This window comes from Mustela erminea, chromosome 7 (assembly GCF_009829155.1).
Source record: "Mustela erminea isolate mMusErm1 chromosome 7, mMusErm1.Pri, whole genome shotgun sequence".
In the NCBI taxonomy this organism is placed as follows: Eukaryota; Metazoa; Chordata; class Mammalia; order Carnivora; family Mustelidae; genus Mustela; species Mustela erminea.
In genome coordinates, this window is record NC_045620.1 from 11,421,707 (window position 1) to 11,442,674 (window position 20,968).

The 20,968-nt window shown below is 51.5% G+C and overlaps 1 protein-coding gene across 4 annotated transcripts in view; it reads left to right on the plus strand.

Annotated features, from left to right (window-relative positions):
* The window catches only part of PTGIS (prostaglandin I2 synthase), a 40,538-nt gene that overhangs the window by 12,729 nt on the left and 6,841 nt on the right, over positions 1–20,968 (plus strand). For all 4 annotated transcript variants that reach the window (XM_032350386.1, XM_032350388.1, XM_032350385.1 and 1 more), the window contains 5 exons: positions 729–872; positions 5,536–5,687; positions 11,907–12,088; positions 19,374–19,542; positions 20,479–20,660. In XM_032350386.1, coding sequence (XP_032206277.1) covers positions 729–872; positions 5,536–5,687; positions 11,907–12,088; positions 19,374–19,542; positions 20,479–20,660 — 829 coding nt within the window. The remainder of the gene's footprint in view (positions 1–728; positions 873–5,535; positions 5,688–11,906; positions 12,089–19,373; positions 19,543–20,478; positions 20,661–20,968) is intronic.

Sequence of the window (20,968 nt, forward strand, 5' to 3'; positions counted from 1 at the left end):
CACAAGATCCTCCCTTGGGTTGGCTTCTAATCACAGGCTCAGCCTTGGCTCCGTGTTGGCTCCGTGTACTGTGGAGGCTCAGTGTGGAGGGGCTTCAGCTTTAGCTGCACACCCTGCAAGGCTCCTAGGCACATGCGGGGAGACCAGGTCGCCAGCTCAGGCGACCTGATTCCTCGTGTTGCCTTTACTCAGGGTCACATCTTCGCAGTCCTTGGTCGGGGGGATGCTTTACCAAACAGGTGTCCCTAACTTCAGATCTCAAGGACAAAGAGTTCCCTGGCTAGTTCTCTCTCCTCCAGAAGTGTGTGCGCTCCTTATCTGAGCTTGTGTGTGCCGAGGAGGGACGGGAGTTCAGACCTGGGGTCGGGCAGACCAGGGTTTCAATCCCAGCTTCATCGCTTACTGGCTGTGTGACCTCGGGAAAGTTGCGATCTTCTCTGTCCCTGAGTTTCTCTGTCTGGGTGCCATGGTAGTACCTGGGATCCCTAGAGTTGTCAAAAGATGAAATGAGATCATGGCACTTGGCACAATAAAAAGCAACTGCCACTGTCATTGTTATCGACAACGATAGTAATAATAATAAGAATATCATATTTATGCCAATTTTCTGCAGGCCCCCATTGCCAATGAGGAACCAAAGCCCTGGGACCCTAAGGTTTCGGGATGGGGGATGCCTGTGTGCACGTTCCCCTTCGGAGGCTGTACCCTCACTCTGTTCCCTGCCCTAGGACCCTCCTCCACAGAGACCTCCAGGCACTCACGGACGCCATGTATAGCAACCTCCGCACCGTCCTGCTGGGTGACACCTCAGAAGCGGCCGGTGGCTGGCTCGAGATGGGTCTCCTCGATTTCTCCTACAGCTGCCTGCTCAGGTGAGCCAGGGTGGCTCCGTATCTCGGGAATGGAGCCCAGCTCCCCGGGCCTGGGTCAGCCACTGATAGTGGCCACAGGCCCATGAAGACTTTATGGGTGTGAAAGCAGTTTGGGACATGCAACGCAAAGACAATAGATGACCTGTTGTATCTGCGACCCCAGGAGTTTACCTGGCTCAGGCTATGAGTTGAAAGGGAGGCTTACCTGGGTCAGGGAGAGGGGTCTTGCCAGTGGTCTGGAGAGGGAATAGCAGAACAAGGTTTTAGAGACTGTCTTGTCCCCGTGGCTTCCAAACCTTGGACTTCACATCCAGGAAAACAGTATTTGGGAGACCAACCCAGGACTTTAATTTTTTTTACCAGATCTTGTAAACTCAGATCACACAGCACACTATCCAATGTCCCTTCCTTCGGCAGTGGCAGACACGATTCCAAGCTCCGGGCATACAGCAGGGGGGAAACAACACCCCGAAACTCATACAGCTTACATGGGCCGGAGAGACAGATTACAAACCAGTAAATAAAGACAGATACGTCCGAGAGGGGAATAATTGAGAGAATAATGCAGAGAGCAGCAGAAGGGGCGAGAGTGCCTAGGGGACTCTTTTGACCAGACTGGAAAGGAGGGCTTTTCCGAGCATCTGGCCTCAGAGTTGGGGGCTGGCTACAAGTGCTGCCCCCTCACCCCCCACCCACCCCTGCTGAGATTGTAGGCAAAGGAGTCAGCAGGTGCAGAGTGGTGGAGAGGGGAGGGTGCTTGGCCAGAGGGTCAGTGCAGCTGAGCCCAGCGAGCCGAGGCGATGCGGTTAAGAAGAGGTCAGAGCACTTGGCTTTGGGAAACCGGGTCTCACTGAGCCTCAAGGCGGGGAAGGGCTTTGGAATTTATTCTAAGTAAGATGAGTGACACTGGGGGTTTGGGCAGGGGTGTGACATGATTGGGCTTGGGTTTTAAAGCTCTCTTTGGCTGCGGACGGAGACCAAGTTTGGTTGGGTGGGGTGGGGGTGGGGGTTGTGGCTGGAGAGGCAGGAGGTTCGTGATAAGAGGCTGTTGATGTTGGCTGGGTGAGAGAACAGGCGTCTGGACCTGGAGGTGACCAGGAAATGGCGACAAGTGGTAGCTCTGGGGGACAGACAGACTTGGTAGGACCTGCTGAGGATTTGATGGGAGGGGGTCGGGGAGCATGGGCACAGGCAACAGGAAAGAGCTAGAAGGATAGTCCGTGGATTTCTGGTAGTCCCAGTAACTGACCAGCATTTCATAAACCAAAGACCATTTCAACTACTGCAAAAGAAATTAGAGACACGATTTCAGAATAAGGGCCAGGCCTTCGTTGACACATCTGGGCACACAGGTACATTTATGACACCTACGTATGTGCTCATATGTAGGCTCAATGTGTGTTAACACTTTTCACCCTCACAACAGCTCCACGAAGCTGGAACTTTACAAACCCCATTCGACAGATGAAGAAACTGAGGCCCAGAGATCCTAAGACATTTGCCCAGAGTCCCATCATTTGGGGTCATGGTGGGGCTGGCTATGGAGCCTGCACTTTTTAAAATAAAGATTTGATTTTATTGATTGATTTAAGAAAGAGAGAGAGCAAGTGGGGGGAAGGTTGAAGGGTGAGAAAGAATCTCCAGCAGACTCCATGCTTTGCACGGAGCCTGATGCGGGGCTCGATCCCACGACCCTGAGATCATGATGAGCTGAAATCAAGAGCCAGTCGCCCAGCCGACAGAGCCACCCAGGCAGCCCAGCAGGGTCCCCACTCTCACGTACACCCTTGCTGTATAAGTGGTCCGCGTCTTTCTCCTGTCACCCTGGAGTGGTGCAAGCACCGTCAAGAGCTATAATTCGTGCGGGTGATGCTGGTGCAGTCCACCTTGTCATTGTGGGATTGGGGGGAAGGGGGCTGAGGCCCAGAGAGGAGCAGCTAAAACCACACAGCAGGTTCACAGCAGGGCATCTCCCACAGCTTCTGGCTCCTGTCACCCTAAGTCCTTGGTTGAGAAAGGGCGGGGAGGCTGTGCCCTTGGGGAACGTGGGCGCAGTGTGGGGGCAGCCGAGTCTGTTTACGCCCATGGTAACACCCGGTGCATATGGGGGTGGGGAGTGGAGGGAATCACATGTAAACGGATCCCTGTCTTCAGGATCTGAGGCCTGGCCTGGAGCTTCTGTTGCTTGGCCTGGTGGACTTGGCCTTCTTGGTGCCATCTGCAGCTGCTGAGATAGGAAGGGAACGACTGAGTTGGATGACAGAAGGTGCAGGCTCGTGTGGCCCCAAACCAAGAGATGCCACCACTTAGGCCTTCCAACCCGTCCTATGGCTCTCCTGCCTCTGTCAGAGTCCTGTCCAAAGTTCTCACCCTGGCTCTATCTTCCTGCGTGATCAGCCGCAGCCCAGCACACGTCCTGCCCCAAGGGCTTTGCACTTTCTGTTCCCTTTCCCAAGAATGCTGTTCCCTTCATGTCCGCATGGCTCTCACCTCACTTCATTCACGTGGCAAGTGATATCTCCTCGCAGAGGCCACTCCTGACACCCCGTTCATAGGATGGCCCCTACTCCTCCCCCAGCTCCCTGCCGGCTTTTTCTTCCTGACTTCTAGCACCACCTACAGGTCGTGTGTGTTTACGCACCACAATTTATTCTGTCTGCCGCCTTGTCCTGGTCCCTTTGCTGTGCAGGTGCCACAGGAGGGACCCTCCCATCCACAGTGGGAAACCTCACGGCCTTCTTAGGCTTTACTGGGGTTATTTTTGATAGAAATATATATATATATATACACACAGGAAAATGGTTCTCTGCTTTAAGGGGAAACACTGGTGCAAGCGGAACCAGAGACCACAGGGCTGACTGCCCCAGCTCCAGGATAAGGGCAGCAGCTGTGACTCCATGGCTGCCCAGGGTTACCAGGCAGGACTGCAGGTTTTTTGCAGGGGGGGTTCCTTTTCCAACATGAGATAAGAGAGGGCATCCAGATTTTGTGAGGTTTTCCCAATTGTTCAGTTTGTTTGTAGGAAAACTCTTTTCACCAAACCAAATATGTCGGTGGGCTGAATCCAGTTTGCAAGTTGCACCGTTACAACTCTGCTGGAAGGAAACTGGGGGCACTGGTCTGGAGAACGGGGTCCCGGGGCCTCATGTGACTGGAGGGGCAGTGGGACGAGTAGGATGCAGAGGTACGAGCCTGGGAGGATCCGCTCTTCCGAAGGAAGCGCTGCCATCTTAGAGCAGTGGGCTGGGTCAGTTGTGAGCTTTCCATCTCTGCGGGGCATGGAAGGCAGACCGCATGAGGGAGACGGAGGCAGGGGAAAGGTGGCACAGGAGTAGCCTGGGTGACCGAGCTCAGAATCAGGATGACCCTGCAGTTTCTCCCAAGATCGTGTTCTTAGGATCAAATTCTAACCCATCCACTCTCCCTCTCTCCTAACCATCCGTCCAGCCAGCCACCCCCCCGTCTATTCACACAGCCTCCGGCCCATCCGTCTATCCCTCCTTTGAATATTGATAGAAGATCTGTTCAGAGCCCTCACTGCACAGATGAGGGACAGAGGAGTTCTAGACCGGCCTCTCTGGCACCCCCATTCCTGCTTCCATCCTCGGGAAGTCCCTCTCCTGGGAGATTAGGGATGAGCAGCAGCTAATGGGACAGGTCAGGGCATTTCTGCAGAGGGCCAGTCTCTCCCACCGCATGGAAAGAGTGAAAACCTGTGGCTTTTCTCCCAGGACGGAAGCCATCGGGGCTGGGCTTTTGGAACATTTACAAGTGGCTGGTGGCGAAAGCATTTTCTTTAAGAGCATTCCTGTGGTCACTGTGAGTGCTCATACTCTCTCCTGGGACTCATCCTTTGTCCGCACCCCGCCAGGCCCTGTACTTCCTGTTCAGACTCCCAGCACCCTTCAGGTCCAGCCCAGCCTTCTCCCCGTGGCCACCCAGCTCCCTGCCCTGGCCTGCATCACCGGCCCTGCCACCCCCCCGGTGTTCCCGTGCTTGTCCCCCACATTCCAGTGCCTGGGCCAGGGACACCTAGCAGCTCTCTGACCAGACCTTGCTTGCCCCCTCAGTTCTGAGCCTTGGCCCAGGTTGTGCTTTTGGCCCGCACCCCTTTGTCTACCCTTCTCCCTACTCAGCTCATACCCTGCCTCCTCTAGGAAGCCTGCCCTGACTTCATCTGTAGGGTCAATAGCCTCTTTTCCTGATCGGGGCCTCCATCTTTGCCTGCTGCCCCCTCAGTCCCTCCGTTCCAGGCTCACCGGCCTCCTCGCTGCTCTTCAACCCTGCATCTGCTTCCTGGCTCGGGATGTTGCCCTGAACCCCCTCTCTCTGCTCTGCATACTCTGAGACCCCCGTCACTCTTCACTGCCCCCCCCTCCAGCCAGCTTCGTTTGTCCTCATCTCTGAGCACCGGCGGGTAGGACTTGTTCACGTACTCTGTTGCCGGCTGTCTGTGTTCCGCATGGGGGGCCACCCCTGAGGGCTGGAGTGCTCTGTCTGTTTGCTCCATTGCTGACTCCCTGGTGCAGAAGAGTCCGGCGTGAAGCAGGAAAAGCAGGTGCTCGTTAGCTACGTGCATGACAAAACGCTTGCAAGCCGCTGCGGGAAGGTTTCGCCAGTGTGCCCAAGGAGGACCCCCTCACCCACTGTTTGCCGCCCGCAGAGCTGGCTACCTGACCCTGTACGGAGTCGAAGCTCTGCCGCGTACCCATGAGAGCCAGGCCCAGGACCGCGCCCACTCAGCCGATGTCTTCCACACCTTCCGCCAGCTCGATCTCCTGCTCCCCAAACTGGCACGTGGCTCCCTTTCAGTGGGTAAGCACCGCGGGAGCCGTGGTGGGTGGTGGGGCAGGAGAGGGACTCAGGGAGCCCACGCTCCAGGTGAAGGATCACAGACAACCTAAGAGGAAGGACATTCTCTCGCCCAGGGAAGCAGTGAGATCCCTGTCACTGGGCGTATGCAAGAGCACAGTGGTGGGGGGCAGGGTGCAGGCCAGAGCTGGGGTTCCTGGCAGATACAGCACACCTGAGGTAGGGCCTGGACACCTATTTTTGTGTTATTTTTATTCTATTTGTAAAGGTTTCTGTTACTTTTTTTTACTGATCTTTTTCTTTTTTTTTTTCCTTAAAGATTTTATTTATTTATTTGACAGACAGACAGAGATCACAAATAGGCAGAGAGGCAGGCAGAGAGAGGGAGAAGCAGGCTTCCCGCTGAGCAGAGAGCCCGATGAGGGGCTCGATCCCAGGACCCTGAGATCATGACCTGAGCCGAAAGCAGAGGCTTAACCCACTGAGCCACCCAGGTGCCCCTGAGATACAGTTTTCATAGACGAGAGCACACAGGTCCTAAATGCACAGCTGAGAGGTAAATCTAAATGCTTCATGGCCTTTCCCAGTCCATATCCACCCCACAGAGGAAGCCACTGGATGGGTTCCTTTCACCTCGGATTAGTTTTACCTTTCTTGAGCTTCCCATAAATAGAATCAGGCCATGTGTGCCCCTCTGTGTCTGGCTTCTGTCACTCAGCTTCTTGTCTATCAACTTCGGCCAGATCGCCTTATGGGTCTGTAGTCCGTTTTCATGGTAGCATAGCGTTTTGTTAGGGGGATGTACCATGATTTGTCCATTCCCTGGTTGATGGATGTGGGGTCATTCCCAGTTTGAGGCTGTTGTGACTTAGGCTGTTCTTGTCTGTGTCTCTCGTGGCCTTCATTTCTCTTAGTTATCAACCCTCCGCTCTTACAACATTGATCTTGCACACTGAAGGAATTGTTCAACCATTTAGCATGTTCATGAAATGCTACATCTCAAGTATTTCCACTTGGGTTTGTGAAATTCCACCCCATTTATTTTTGTGGCTCCCGAGGGTACTCAGTATTGGTAAAGAGGTTCTGGTGGGATTCAGTACCTGGGGCCATGGGAATCACTGGGCTGCACTGTCTTCTGGCCACTGGGTCTCAAACTACCTAGTGAGAAGAATCCCCTGGCGCCCTTGTTAATGGTACAAGTCCCCAAGCCCCATCCCACTTCAGCTGGATCCAACTCTCCAGGGAGGCCAGGAAGCTGCATGTGGCACAGGAGGTTAGAGAAATAACGTGTGTCTCTAACTCAGGTTAGAGAAATAACGTGTGTCCAGCAAAACCTGGATTCAGATCCCTGCTCTTGGGTTTCTGCACTGATGACTTTGGGCAAGTTACTTCTTTTTGCCCCAGGTCCTTTCTCCGAAGGGGCCATTGAAGGGAGTGATTGAGACAGGCTCTCAGCTCAGGTGGCTTGAGATGATTTACTGGATCCTATATATAGTCCCTGTTCCTCAGCGATCTCATCTGTAAAATGGTAAAAACAATAGGATCTTCCAACAGGCTGACTGTTAGGAATAGCTGAGGTAATAAGAAAAAAGCACTTTTCTGTTGAGGACTTTCTATAAGCCAGATACTAGGTTACACGTGGTCTCATTCAGTGCTCTCAACAGCTTGTGACCCCATTTCCTTTATGTATTTTTTAAAAATCAAAATTAATATTAGATTGTTTAAATTAAGAAAGAAACATTCTTGGGGCACCTGGGTGGCTCGGTCAGTTCAGAATCTGATTTTAGCTCAGGTCCTGGGATGGAGCTCTGTGTCAGGCTCCTTACTCGGTGAGGAGTCTGCTTCTCCCTCCCTGCCCACCCCGCTCATGCTCTTTTTCAAATAAATAAATAAAATCTTTAAAAAAAGAAAGAAAGAAATATTATTGGGGTTAACAATTCAAAGATGTCGACAGTTAAGAGTAACAATACTCTTCCAAGCCTAGCTTCTTGTGGAAACCAGTGTTAACGTGCTGGTATATACCCCCTCACACTGTTTTATAGGAATACTGCATTTTACGACAGAGACAAATATACATATCTAGAGTTTCACCGTGTATTTTAGAAAAGGATTATATCTATGGTCTGCAATTTAATTTTTTTAACCTAATACTGTAGCTGTGAATTCTTCCCTGTCAACACAAACCTCTTCTAGTGGTGTTAGCCAATGCAATTAGATAAGAGAAATCAATTACTGCTATAAGAATGGGTAGAGAAGAGGTCCACTGTCCCTGTTTGCAGCAGATGTCATGCTATGCTGGGAAAACCCCAGGAAATCCACGATAAAAATAAATCAGAAATGACTCTAACAAAGTAGAAGGATATAAAATCACATGCGGAAGAATTGAGACATCTTTGCAGCTCTTGCTTGCCAGCATTTAGACAGCCATCCCCCTCCAGTGGGTATTTATAATTGTTTCCTTGTATGTGTGTGTGTGGCTATTACAGTATTTCATTGTACTTGTATCTTCTCTACCATCTGGTGATTTTATTCCTCTCTGACAGTTTCCTGGAAGTGGGTTTGCCACGTCAAAGGGCAGACACTTAAAATTCTTGTTAGCTGCTGCCACATCATGTCCAAAACCATGGAGCTATTCATACTCCTGCCTGAAGGGAGGGAGTCTGGTCATTCCCCACCAGATGTTATCAGTCTTTCTATTTGTTTGCCAATCTGATGGGCAGAGGCAGGTAACTTGTTTTAATTTGCATTTCCCCACAACCTTGTCAACAAGCAGTTATCAGCCTTTAAAACCTTGCCAATCTGTTGGGCCAAAAAAAGGGCCTCTGGCTTTATGGACATTTCCCTGAGCCGTTTGCTTCTCTGCTCTGAGTTACCTCTTCGCATCCTTTTAGAGACAACTCCTTGTGTCCTTGAATCCTGCCATCAAGGTTAGAAGGTTGGCATTATTATACTCATTTTGCAAGTAGGGAAACTGAGGCTCAGAGAGGTGAAGTCATTGGTCAGGGACACGGAGCTGGGAGATGGCAGAACCAGCAAAATGAAAAGTTGGTCTGATTGCAAAATCCTGTGTGTAAAGCACCTGACAAGGCACCCGAAACATCCCAGCCCCCGTTGCTTCTCCAGGAAAGAATGGTTTCTCTCCATTGCCCATTCCTCCATACAAGGGATCCCGGGGACTCTGGGTGGTTCAGGGAGCAGCCCTGCTCTCAGTATAGGAAGGCTGCATTTCCCAATATGGGCAGCAGGTGGCAGTGTCGGGGAAGGTTTCTCATCTTGGGGCTGTGAGGCTGGAGAACGCTGTCCCCAGACCTTGTTGGGCTTGTGAAGAGTGCCGCCTCTTTGGAAGAGTGATTTGGCAGAATCTATCAAAACAGAAAGGCCCATTCCTTTGATCCTGAACTTCCACTACTAGGAATTATCCTACAGCACGTCTTACACATGCCTAGAAACATACAAAGATATTCCTTGCCCCGTTGCTCATAATAGCAAATGCTGCAAATAGCCAAAGATTCCCCGGTAGGAACTGATGAAATAAATGATGCGTGCACATGAAGGAGAACTGCACCTGGAAAGCAGAACGGGATATGCTGTGATAGGATGAAATCTCTTACGAGAAAGGGGCAGAAAAAGGTGGGTATATTGTGAGGTTTTTTGTTTGTTTCCTGTTTTGTTGAGCTATGATTGACATACAACATTGTACAAGTTTAAGGCCTACAGCATCCTCACTTGACTTACTTGTATTGTGAAATGAGCACCAAAATAAGTTCCCTGAACCACCCAGAGTGGAAGTCTGGTGCTTCTCATACAAGAGGGAATTGGGGACAGTTGAACAGAACCCCAAGCTAAATATTCTGGGACATTGAGTTTACCAGATTATTTGGGAAGGGACTGTTTTCTTTGAACATTGCTTTGGAGGGGAAAGGCGTTCTTATTTTAGAGAATCACAGAGTCTAATGCAAAAATCTAATATATCTCAAAGGGAAAACACAAGACTTTAAAGATACATCCCTCTCTCAGAGCCCCTACCAGTACCAAGTGTGTTCTGTGTTTTTATATCCTCCTGATAATCCCATGAGCTAGGTTGCTTCCATTTTACAGATGGGAAAACTGAGCCTCAGAGATCCAAATTATTTGCACAAGATCATCTTTCTAGGAAGGAACAGCGCTAGGATTTCTACCTGGGTCTCCCTGGCTGTGAACTCTGTGTTGTTTATTTCACAAGCTACTAGTTCCTAATTATAGAAACAATATGTGAATATATTTTCCATGGACTAATAATTTGCTAATATTCATTAGTTTATTTACTAATGTAGCTATTGTTTACTAGGCCTATGCCTGGCATCGCTCTCTGTGCTTTATAAGTTAACACATTCAATTCCTGCATAACCCTTTGCATGGGAACTCAAGCTATCCCAGTTTACTTGAGTTGAGAGGTGGGGTGGATTTTTGTTATTTTTGAATCGTAGGAGTTCTTTATATATTTTGGATACTATACCCTTATCAGATCCATGATCTACAAATATTCTCCCTCCTTCTACTGATTGTCTTTTCATACTGCATTGCTTTCTAAAGTCATCCTTAAAAGCCGTGTTGACAGTGATATTCAAGGTTTGTAGTGTACATGTCAGACCTCAAAGAATGCCAGTCATTTCCAAATCTGTGTTATATTTCTCTGCTTTCTTTAGCTTTTTCATCACTGAGCATCAACTAGGGTCACTTAACACTTCCCATACCCTCCATTCACCTGCTGAAACCCTCCGCGTGCCCGGGTCCCACCCCCTGAGGTTCTGGCAAGATTGTTCTGTGGTGGGACCTGGGCATCCAGAGATTTCAAAGCTCTGTGGTGATTCTCCAGGGCCCCCAAAGTTACGAAACACAGAGAGATAATGTAGTTGGTGAACAGTTGGGCTCATTGCTTTAAATTGAGAAGTATATCACCTGAAAGGTGAGAAGTGTATCACTTGTAAGGTGTATCTCCTGAAAGGGTCTAGAGGTTCAAGAACAGCCTATGGGGCAGAGTATTTGAAAATGTAACTAAGATGCTTAAAATATGTGCATAGTTTAATATAAGTTGAGCCTACATTTTCCACCCTTTCAAATACCCTGTAACACGCAGCCCAGTTTAGAACCATTGGGTAGATGGGTCTTCCTGAGACACTGCTTTGTGGTTCCAAACAGCCAGTGAGAAATTCCTAGGGCCTGGGAATCCTGTAACAATCCAAAGCAACATCCTCTTTTCCAAAGGGCGATTTCGGAAGAACCCAGTCTTTCATTTGCATACACACGTGTAAATACAGCATCGTCTTGTAGCGTTAACACAGCTTATGCGTAATAAGCACCCGGCTTCACACCCTTGGCAGTCTGCCCTTGTGGACCCATCTGGATCTGTACATGGTTTCCACCACCACCACGGCCCTCCAGAGCGTGACCCACCCGTGTTTGTTTCATGGTCACTGCCAACTGGCGATCCGCAGGCCAAAGCTGACCTTCCAAGATGCTTTTGTGGCCTGCGGCGTGATGCACAGTTCTTGCTCAGACAGTAACCTGAAAAAAAGGGAAGATTCCATATGAACATCTGGAGTTTTACAATCTTCTGAAAACTTAGGCTCCCTGGCCATGCTGGGCCGGGTTTCTCTGTCAGGCCGGTGAGGCCGAGAAGAGGCGCCCCGCTTCTCCTGTTCCCCACGGCCCCTTCTTGGCCCTCCTCTCTTATTTATCTGTCTTCCCTGCCTTCCCTGGAGGTAGCTGAGTGTGAGACCCCAAACCCGTCTGTCCCCACCTAATGGCAGTTAGATTATCCCAGTGTCTCCTTAATGCCGCTGTGCGGAGTCTGCTCATAGGGTCCCCCCATGAGCACAGGCTGGCGTTGCTCTGGGGTTGGAGCCTGGGAAGGGAGAATGCTGCCTGTGTTCCGTGTTCCTTCCCCTGCAGTGTAAGAAGCACCATTCACCTAAGGCATACTGATGGGGCGTGGACTGCAGGCCCGGTGCTAGAGACACAGAGACGAGTAGTACCGACCAAGCCCTTCACTCCTGTCCACTGGGGCCGGAGAGACAGGGAATAACAGCTCAGCATTTCAAGGCCTTCCCTGGCGCCTCTTTCCGCATCCCCGAGAAGTGACACCCAGCAGACCCTTGGCCTCATGGGACATCGGGCTGGGTGGCCCTGGGCTGGGCTGGAGGGAGATCCGTAACCTCCAGCCTGTGTGCTCTGGCCCCGTAGGGGACAAGGACCACGCGTGCCGAGTCAAAGGTCGCCTGTGGAAGCTGCTGTCCCCGGCCAGACTGGCCACACGGGCCCAGCGGAGCAGCTGGCTGGAGAGTTACCTGCAGCACCTGGAGGAGACCGGCGCGTCCGAGGACATGCAGGCCCGGGCCATGGTGCTACAGCTCTGGGCCACGCAGGTGGGTGTGGGCGTGCCAGGGGGGCCGCGCAGGTGTGGCTGCGTCTGTGAGCACCTGTGTGTGCTGTCAGGCACATGTGTGCGTGGGTGTACAAGTGTGCATTTGTGAACGTTTGTCCACGTGAGTGTGGGCGTGGGTGTATGACCACAGACCCAGCCATCAGTTCCCTGACTTTCCAGACTGCCAGACCGTTAGCACCAACCGGATGGGTCATTCAGTGTTCAGTTTTGGTTTTAGTTTGGTCAAACTGGGAGAAAAGCTGTGCGACGAGTTTAATAAACACTTACATACACTTCACCTTGATTTCCCCATTTTGAACATTTTATCGCGTGTGTTCTCTCTCTCCCCCTCTCCCCCCCCCCCCCCCCCCGTCCTACTGTGATTATTTTACTGAACCATTTGCAAATAAGTTGCAGACATCATGGCTCTTACCCCTCATTACTTGAGCACACGTTCCTGGGAGCAAGAATTTTACCTTCCAGAACCCAGTACAATGATCACATTCAGGACAATTAACCCAGATTCGGGATCATTAGTTAATAGACAGTTCCTCTTCCAGTTTTGCTAGTTGTCCCAGTAATGTCCTTCATGGCTCATCTTGGTCCTATGGCCAGTGCGGGATCACAGGGTACATTTAGTCATTCTGTCTTTTGAGTTTTCTTCAGTATGGAACAGTTCCTGTGCCTTTCATTGTTTTTCATAACCTTGACATTTTTGGAGTATGCAGAACAGTCATTTTGAAGAATTATGTAAAATTTCCTTTGAGTACTTCCCATAGGCCTCAAAGACCTGCTTCTGTTGCTTATGTTTTTGCTGGCTGTGGGGGTGGGGCAGACAGTCAAGGAAACGCATATATAGGGTGATTTTAGATGTGGATATGCGGGGTGTAAATGGAGTCATGACTAGAGATCCTGCGGTCTCCTGTAGCCAAGGGGGTGGGTGAGGACCCTGAATGAGGAGATGTCTGGCTGGTAAGAAAGAGCTAAAGTTGGGAGCTTGGGAGGGAGGTGGGAGTAGAGCCCTCCCGGGGCGGCGGGGGGACCACAAGTGCAAAGGCCCTGAGGTTGTCTCATACCCAGTGTTTGAGCAACAGCAAGGAGTTGAGTGTGGCTGAAGGGAGGTATACCTCGAGTGAAGAAGAAGGGGTTGTGCTGGGAGTGAGGGAGGAGATCATGGAGGGCGTATGGGTCCCAGTAAGTAAGGACTTGGAATATTTCTCTGGGTGAGATTGGGAGTCCGGGGAGTGTTCTAAGCAGAGGAGGGACAGGATCTGAGAGCAAAGGCAGAAGCAGGGACACCAATAAGGAGACAATGGTGGTAAGACTAGGGGGTGGCCATGGAGGTGATGAGGATTCTGGAAACAGAGAAGACAGCGCCAACGGACGTGGTAAAGGACCAGATACTGGGGAGAGAGTGGGGATCAGGATGCTGCCTCTCGAGGCCTGGCTCCTGCCCTCTCCTGGACCCCAGAGTCCCGCTCCTTCTCTCGGCCCCTCCTCACAGGGACAGCTGCACAGACTGATGTTTCCGGGTAATTCCCTTCCCATCGACTTGCAGCTTATTTTTAGTTTTCTCTCAGAGCCATTAACTGTCCTTGCAGACAAAGGCTGGCGAGGGGCAAGGGCTGGGTTTAATCAGCAGTTGGGGCCCCATTAGTGCCTAATAACATATTGATGGGCAGAGACTTGGAGTTCCAAAGTGCCCCCGGCATCCCTTGCCGAATGACCTCTGTCAGCAGAACTGGACACTGGCTTGGGGGCTTGAGTGGCAGAAAGTCTGGGGAAGAGCCTTTGACGAGGCCAGGAGAACTGAGCAGAACTTGGGGACAGGACATACTCTGACTCAGAGCCATTGGCAGCGTGCAGAATCCAAGCAGGTGGGAAGACACTTCGAGAGCCTGAGTCTTGACAAGAGGGCCAAGATGCTGAGTAGCCTAGCGGTTTCAGGCACAGGCTCTGTGAGCACCCTGCCTGGATTCGAATCCTGACTTTGCCACTCCCTGGCAAACCAGTCACTTAAAGTTGGTGCCTCAATTTACTCAACTTTAAAACAAAAACGGCAGTCTCTTCCTCAAGGTTCTGTGGTGAGGAGGAGAGGAAGGAATGATGCAAAGCCTGGAACTGTGCTTGGAGATAGCTAGAGCTCAGGAGACACATTCAACAGATACTTAGTGAGGGCCCGCTATGTGCCAGTGGGAAAATTCTAGAAGCTGGGCATAGAGCAGTGAGCAGACCAGAGATCCCTGCTCTTATGGAGCCAATATTCTGGGGGGGAGAACAACTGATAAACAAGTAAGCATATTAAAATACAGTCAAGTTCTGCAGAGAAACGATAAAGCAGGGGAGGGACTAGCAGAGGGGAGTGAGGGGAGGCTGCTTTATATAGGGTGGGCAAGGAAGGCCTCACCAGGAAGATGACATCTGAGCAGAAACTCAAAGGGAGGGAGGTGAGGGAGCCATATAGATACATAGGATGAGGGTATCTGAGCTGGGGACACAGCGAGTGCAAAGGCCCTGAGGCAGGGATGAAGATGATGAAAGAGATAGCAGGTGCCAGACCATGCAGGGCCCTGCTTTAACTCTAAGAAAGGAATTCTTAGAGGGCTTGGAAGAGGAGCAACATGGCCTGCCATCTGCTTTGGGGAGATCATTCTGGCTACATTCCTAAGAATTGGCTGTAGTGGAGAAGCGGAAGCAGGGAAACTAGAGATAAGGCCACTGCAGTATCCAGACAAGAGACGATGATGCTGGACCAGGGTAGGCCCAGAGGACGAGTACATGCATTCTGGACTCCCTTCCGGGTAGAGCCAAGAGGATTTGCTGTTGGACGGGACATTGAGAGGGGGCATCAATGAGGTCTGATTAACAGGAAGGATGAAGATGCTGTGAACAGATGAGCAAGATTGGAAAGGGGCAAGTCTGGGGGTAGAAAATTCAGAAGATTGATTTTGGGTGTGCTGAGCTTGAAACGGAGAACTGAGCGGGCAGTAGGGAGGTATACCTCGAGTGAAGAAGAATCTGGAGTTCAGGGTTAAGGTCCAGGAGGGAGATGTGCATTTGGGAGTTGGCAGTGTAGGGGTGACTAGAGACAGTGGGGGCTTGGGTGGATGGAGGCCAGGCCCGGGGCCTCTCCAGCTGTGGGGGTCAGGAAGATGGGGGGTGGAGCGCACACAGGAGCCCGAGGAGGAGAGGCCAGGGGTCTGGGAGGGGAGCCAGGAGGGAGGCCACCCAGAGGCCAGGTGCAGAAAGAGGCAGAACGGTATAACTAAGATTCCTGGTGTCTGATCGGAGTGAAGTCAGGAGGAATAATAGAGGGGTCAGGGAAGCTTCCAGCATCCAGGGCCTTAAAGGGCCACCCGCTGGGCTGAGATCCAAGGTCCAGGACAGGGAGGGGCTGGCTCTAAGGGGACCGGGTGGGCAGAGAGAGGAGTTCATGAAGGTCTGCCCACTAGGCCCACGGCAGTCCGGGCTCCCCTCTCAGCTCTGAGCCTTTGGGCAACGGGCAATCTTGTTGACCCTAAAAAAAAATTTTTTTAATCATAAAAAGTGAAAAGAAAGATCGTCTATGATCTCCCATCCTTCAGCTCTGCTTTCTTCTGCAGCAGCTCCAACCCCAGATGGGCTTCCGAGCTGTGGCAACAAAGGTCCCAGTGGCTCCTGGATGTTGGGCAGCCTCTGCGGAGGAGGGCCTCTCCTTCCCTGGGATTCTTGCAGAAATCCCAAGTGTGGTGCTCACTGGCCCAGCCGTGGTCACACGTCCCCTCTGAGGACATCGCTCCCAGTGGCCCAGCCCAGGTCCCATGGCCACAGCTGAGGTCTAGGGAGGTGGGTCAGCCTCAGATGACCAAAGTGAAGTAGAGGTAGTTCTTTGAAGGAAAATGGGGCTGTTACCCACAGGCAAGGGGGGAATGCCAGGCAGGCAGGGCTGCAGGTGTCCCCACTCGGACTGACTGATGAGATGGCCACAAAGTGGCACTCGGGAGTTTCGGGGAGCTGCGCTCCACACACTTTGAGCGCCCCCTGGAGGCCAGCTACCGCCATTCACAGAAAAAGTAGAGCCCAGGACAGGTGCTCCTGGGTGAATGGACTTTGGCTGCAGAGGTAAGGGATGAGGCCAGATGGACATGTCCTCTTGGGGAAACTGAGGCAAGGCCCTATAGGAGACTCAGCTTCCAGGATAGTGAATTCAAGATCTCTTGTAGCAGTGTGACCACACACCCATGCACATTCACACGTCTGTGCAGTGGGCAGAAGGCAGCCTTCGCCGCCTCCCTAACTTGCCACAGCTTCTTCCTGAAAGCAGAGATCACTGAGCAGCCTCCTGTTCCCCACCTACTTCGTAATCAATCAGCGGGGGCCCCCACCAGACTGTCTGGGCGAGATAAAATGGCCTTTGCACTGAGTTAACCCAAGGCTGAATTATTTATCACCTACACTCCCCTGGCTATGTAAGTGATGGACAGCAAGTGACCTTGCCTGTGTCTGCTGGACCTGAGTTCCCCCTTGCTCTCGAACAGAGTGGGGGAGGGTGCATTTGGGAGTTGACAGTGTAGGGGTGATCGGAGACAGTGGGGGCTTGAGCCCCTAGTCTGTGCCCGGTGTGTGGAAGTTGCTTGAATCTGGTCTCAGGCCCCTTGTGGACACCCCAGGAGTGAGCAGGTTATCCCCTTTTTACCGAGAGGGAGGGTTTTTTTGTTTTGTTTTTAAGATTTATTTATTCATTTATTTTAGAGAAAGATGAGAGGGGAGGTACAGAGGGAGAGTGAGAGAGAGGTTTTTTTTAAGATTTTATTTATTTATTTGACAGACAGAGATCACAAGTAGGCAGAGAGGCAGGCAGAGAGAGGGGGGGAAGCAGGCTCCCTGCTAAGCAGAGAACCTGATGCAGGGCTCGATCCCAGGACCCTGCAATCCTGACCTGAGCTGAAGGCAAAGGCTTAACCCAGTGAGCCACCCAGCACCCTGGGAGACAGTCTTAAGCAGACTCCACACTGAGTGCAGAGCTCGACGTGGGACTCGATCTAATGACCCTGGGGTCATGACCTGAGCCAAAATCAAGAGTTGGATGCTTAGCCAACTGCACCACCCAGGCGCCCCTCAAGGAGGTTCTGAGACCCAGAGAGGGAAGAGACTCACACGGAATCATAGAAAGGGGGGGAGTTGGGATTTGAACCCAGCTCTGTCTGGTCCAGCCCAGAGTTCTGCCAGCCCACCTCCCAGGCTGCTGTGGGACATAGACATTTATTTGACAGATGCCATTGAGTCCCCTACTACGTGCTGGGCCACAAGCAGAGACTAGGGAGTGCGTAGTTTTCCTGTCCATGGAAAAGGGTGAAAATGGTCCCTGCTTGAAGGGAGGACTGAGTGAGGAAACGTGGTACCTCCTTGTTATGGAATTCACAGCTAAAGAAAAAAAGCAGAGTTTGTGTCCCCATTGTCGATGCTCTGGCTCTCTTGTTTACTACCTTGTTCTGAATGTTTTCTTCTGTGATGAAGATCACCTAGTTTAAAATCCACATTTTTAATGTTACTTATTATGGTGTCATGGGCCTTCCTCCTGGTCATTGCAGATCACTATAAAAACACTCATTTTTGTTTTGCTTAAAAGTACCGTATCCAGGGGCACCTGGACGACTCAGGTAGTGAAGTGTCGTCCGGCTCTCAATCCAGCTCAGGTCATGATCTCAGGATCGTGAGACTGAGCCCCATGGCGGGTTCCGTGCTCAGCGGGGAGTTCGCTTGAGATTCTCTCTGTCCCTCTGCCCCTCCCTCCTCTCTTCCTCTAAAAATAAATAAATTTTTTTTTTTTTTTGGTTTAAAAAAGTACTGCATCCATTCAAAAAAAGTCAAACACTTTAAAAAGACAGATGCGGTGGAAATCAGTACCTGCCCCCCGTCCTTCCCGCTTCTGTCCCAGAGGCTCCTTGAAGAGCTGGTCTGTGCTTCTTCATATGATCCCTCATGAAACGTACCCACAAGTGGGAGCACGGGGAAGCCGCCGTCCCCATCACGCTTCCGTGCGCCTCAGCTACGGTCCCGTCCGTACACACACCGATGCAAAGCCAGCTGCCCTTTAACGACGTCTTGTATCAGCATCGGGTCGACCGATCATCCTTTATCTCATCGATCTATGGATAGACATCGAGGTCGCTTCCACTCTTTTGTTGTTACGTCAGCACTGTGATCAGTATCCTCGCGCAAATGTCCTTTTGTCTGTGTGCGATTATGCGTGTAATAGAGTCACCGGGGAAACATGGTGTGTAATGACTGTTAACGTTATCGAGATGGGATGGTGGACAAACTCGTCCCCCCCAACCGAGGTGAACTGCTGTTCCACCCGTGCCTGGGGCTCGTTTCAGGGAACCCCACACACATCGTAGCCACATGCTAAATACCTGAATATTAAACCATTCAGCTAAGGCTGAAGTCTTGGAGCAAGAAATTTTATCCATTTTCCTGATTATTAAACTATTGGGAATTTTTATGTTCAAGAAATGACGGGCTCTCGCTGTCCCCCTTGATGATGGCTTCCTTGCTTCATACGCAACACTCAGATATTTGAAAGTATATGTCCGGATGTCACGTCACTTGGCTGTTGTGTACCAGCCAGTCACAAAAACCCAGTGGCATACACCACTGAGCACTTATTTAGCTCCGGTGTCTGTGGGTCGGCTGGGAGTCAGCTGCTCTCCACTAGGCTCAGCTGGACTGCTGGCTCTGCCCCGTGAGTCCCGCGTCCTCCGTGTGGGACCAGCAAGCCAGCCGGGCAGGTGGAAACACACAAGGTTTCTCAAGACCTAGACTTCCTGCTGGTGCTGTCAGTTCTGCTTCATTCTTTTGACCAAAGCGAGTCACTGATTCACGGTGACTGGGAGGAAGTGCCAAGTCCCCTGCGAGGGGCGTGCATACAGGGAAGGGCAGAGTATTGTGGCTGAGGATGCCGTTATCCTCAGATGTTAACCACAATCTTCGGGGATACGCCTGGTTCCTACTTTGGACACTGCTTCATCAATTAGCTATGAAGATTACCTGTGTGAGCTCAGATCAATGAGTTTGCTCAAGGTCAAGGATGCCAAGAATAGCCCTGAGGTCGACATTGGGCTACACCAAAGCCCCAGAGTATATTTGGGCCACGGCCTGAGCCGAAGATAAACATGAGTCATGCCGAGATGTTTGGCAGGCGTGGGAACCTCCATGCCTTGGCCTGGGCTGTGTTTGTGGCGCAGACCAGTCAGCTGTCACTCCGCGCCGGTGGTGGTGGCGCAACGGGCTCCTTCTCATTGCAGGGGAATGTGGGTCCTGCTGCCTTCTGGCTTCTGCTCTTCCTCCTCAAGAATCCCGAGGCCCTGGCGGCTGTTCGTGGAGAGCTCGAGCAGCTCCTCTCCAGAGCAGAGCAGCCCATTTCGCAGATGACTACCCTCCCCCAGAAGGTTTTGGACAGCATGCCTGTGCTTGGTGAGAGAAGCAAACCCTCCAAATTAGCCCCAAAGACTCGGTCATTGTGGGCATGCTAAGCCCTTCCCAGCACGGACTCCCGCTGTCCGGAGTCCACTGGCGTCCTCTGACCTAGGGTCCCCCTAGACCTCCTATCTTCTTATACCTGGCATCTCTGTGCCCCTCTCTCAGCTGCCCGGGACTCGTGGACTCAGTCAGTCTGTGGTTGCTATTGGCCGAAAACCTCACTTAAACTGGCTGAAGCAGAGGAAGGACTTGTTTTGAGGGCGTTAACTAGAAAGTTCAGAAGATAGCTAGCTTCAGGCACAGGTGGATCCAGGCGCTTTAACAGAGCTCAGTACTCCCTCTCAGCCCTGCTCTGCCAGGTTGGCTCCAGTCTCAGGCCTGCAGAGGGTGGGAGGGTTCACTTCTCTGCAACAGTGGTACCCAAAGTCCCAAGAATTTGTCTTTGAATTATATGTCCACCTGAACCAAGTCCAACCCAATTTTTTAAAAATTTGGGTTGCTTGGATTGGCCAATTACACACAGCCCTTGGAATTGGGAATAAAGTCAATAGCCCAACCTCTGAGACCTGGAGAGGGCATGGTCCCCAGAAGAAAACCAGGGAACTATGTCCAGATGGGGACTGTAAGCTGGGCAGACAGAAACAACCAATATCGATGGCCTTGCTTTCCCCTAGTCTGCTCTGGTATCTCCCTGGCTCCCCTGGTCCCTCACAGATTCTCCTAGAGTCAGACCCAAACCCTCACATCCCTCTGAGGACCACAGTAATCATATCTCATCACTTGGCCTTTTGTGGCCTCACTGTGTGATGGTGGGCAAGTTACACACCCTCTCTGAGCCTGCCCACCTTCCTCTGTAAAATGAGGGCCAAGGGTGGCATGTGAGTGTGTGAGGGGACAGCTGCTGACCCTTCCTGGTACTTGCCTGTGCAGATAGTGTGCTGAGTGAGAGCCTCAGGCTCACCGCCGCGCCCTTCATCACCCGGGAGGTTGTGGTGGACCTGGCCTTGCCCATGGCAGATGGGCGGGAATTCAGCCTGCGACGTGGAGACCGCCTCCTCCTCTTTCCCTTCCTGAGCCCCCAGAAAGACCCGGAAATCTACACAGACCCAGAGGTAAATTACATACTCGAGACCGTGGGGGGAAAATCAGTGGCTTTGGGACCAGTCAGATCTGAGTGGCAGCCCACTCCTGCTCTTTGCTGTGTGACCATGCCCAGATTACTTCACCTCTCTGTGTCTCTGTTTTCTCACCTGTGAAATGGGCCTCATAATAGCACCCGCCTCACAGGGTTGTCAGGACGATTAAATGAGAACATGTAAGAAAGGCCTTCCCAGTACCTGGCACACGTAGAGTGCTCTGTAAGCGCTAGCTGAGCAATTTTCCTTTGTTTGGAACGTTACAGTGTCCGCTTCTCAACACT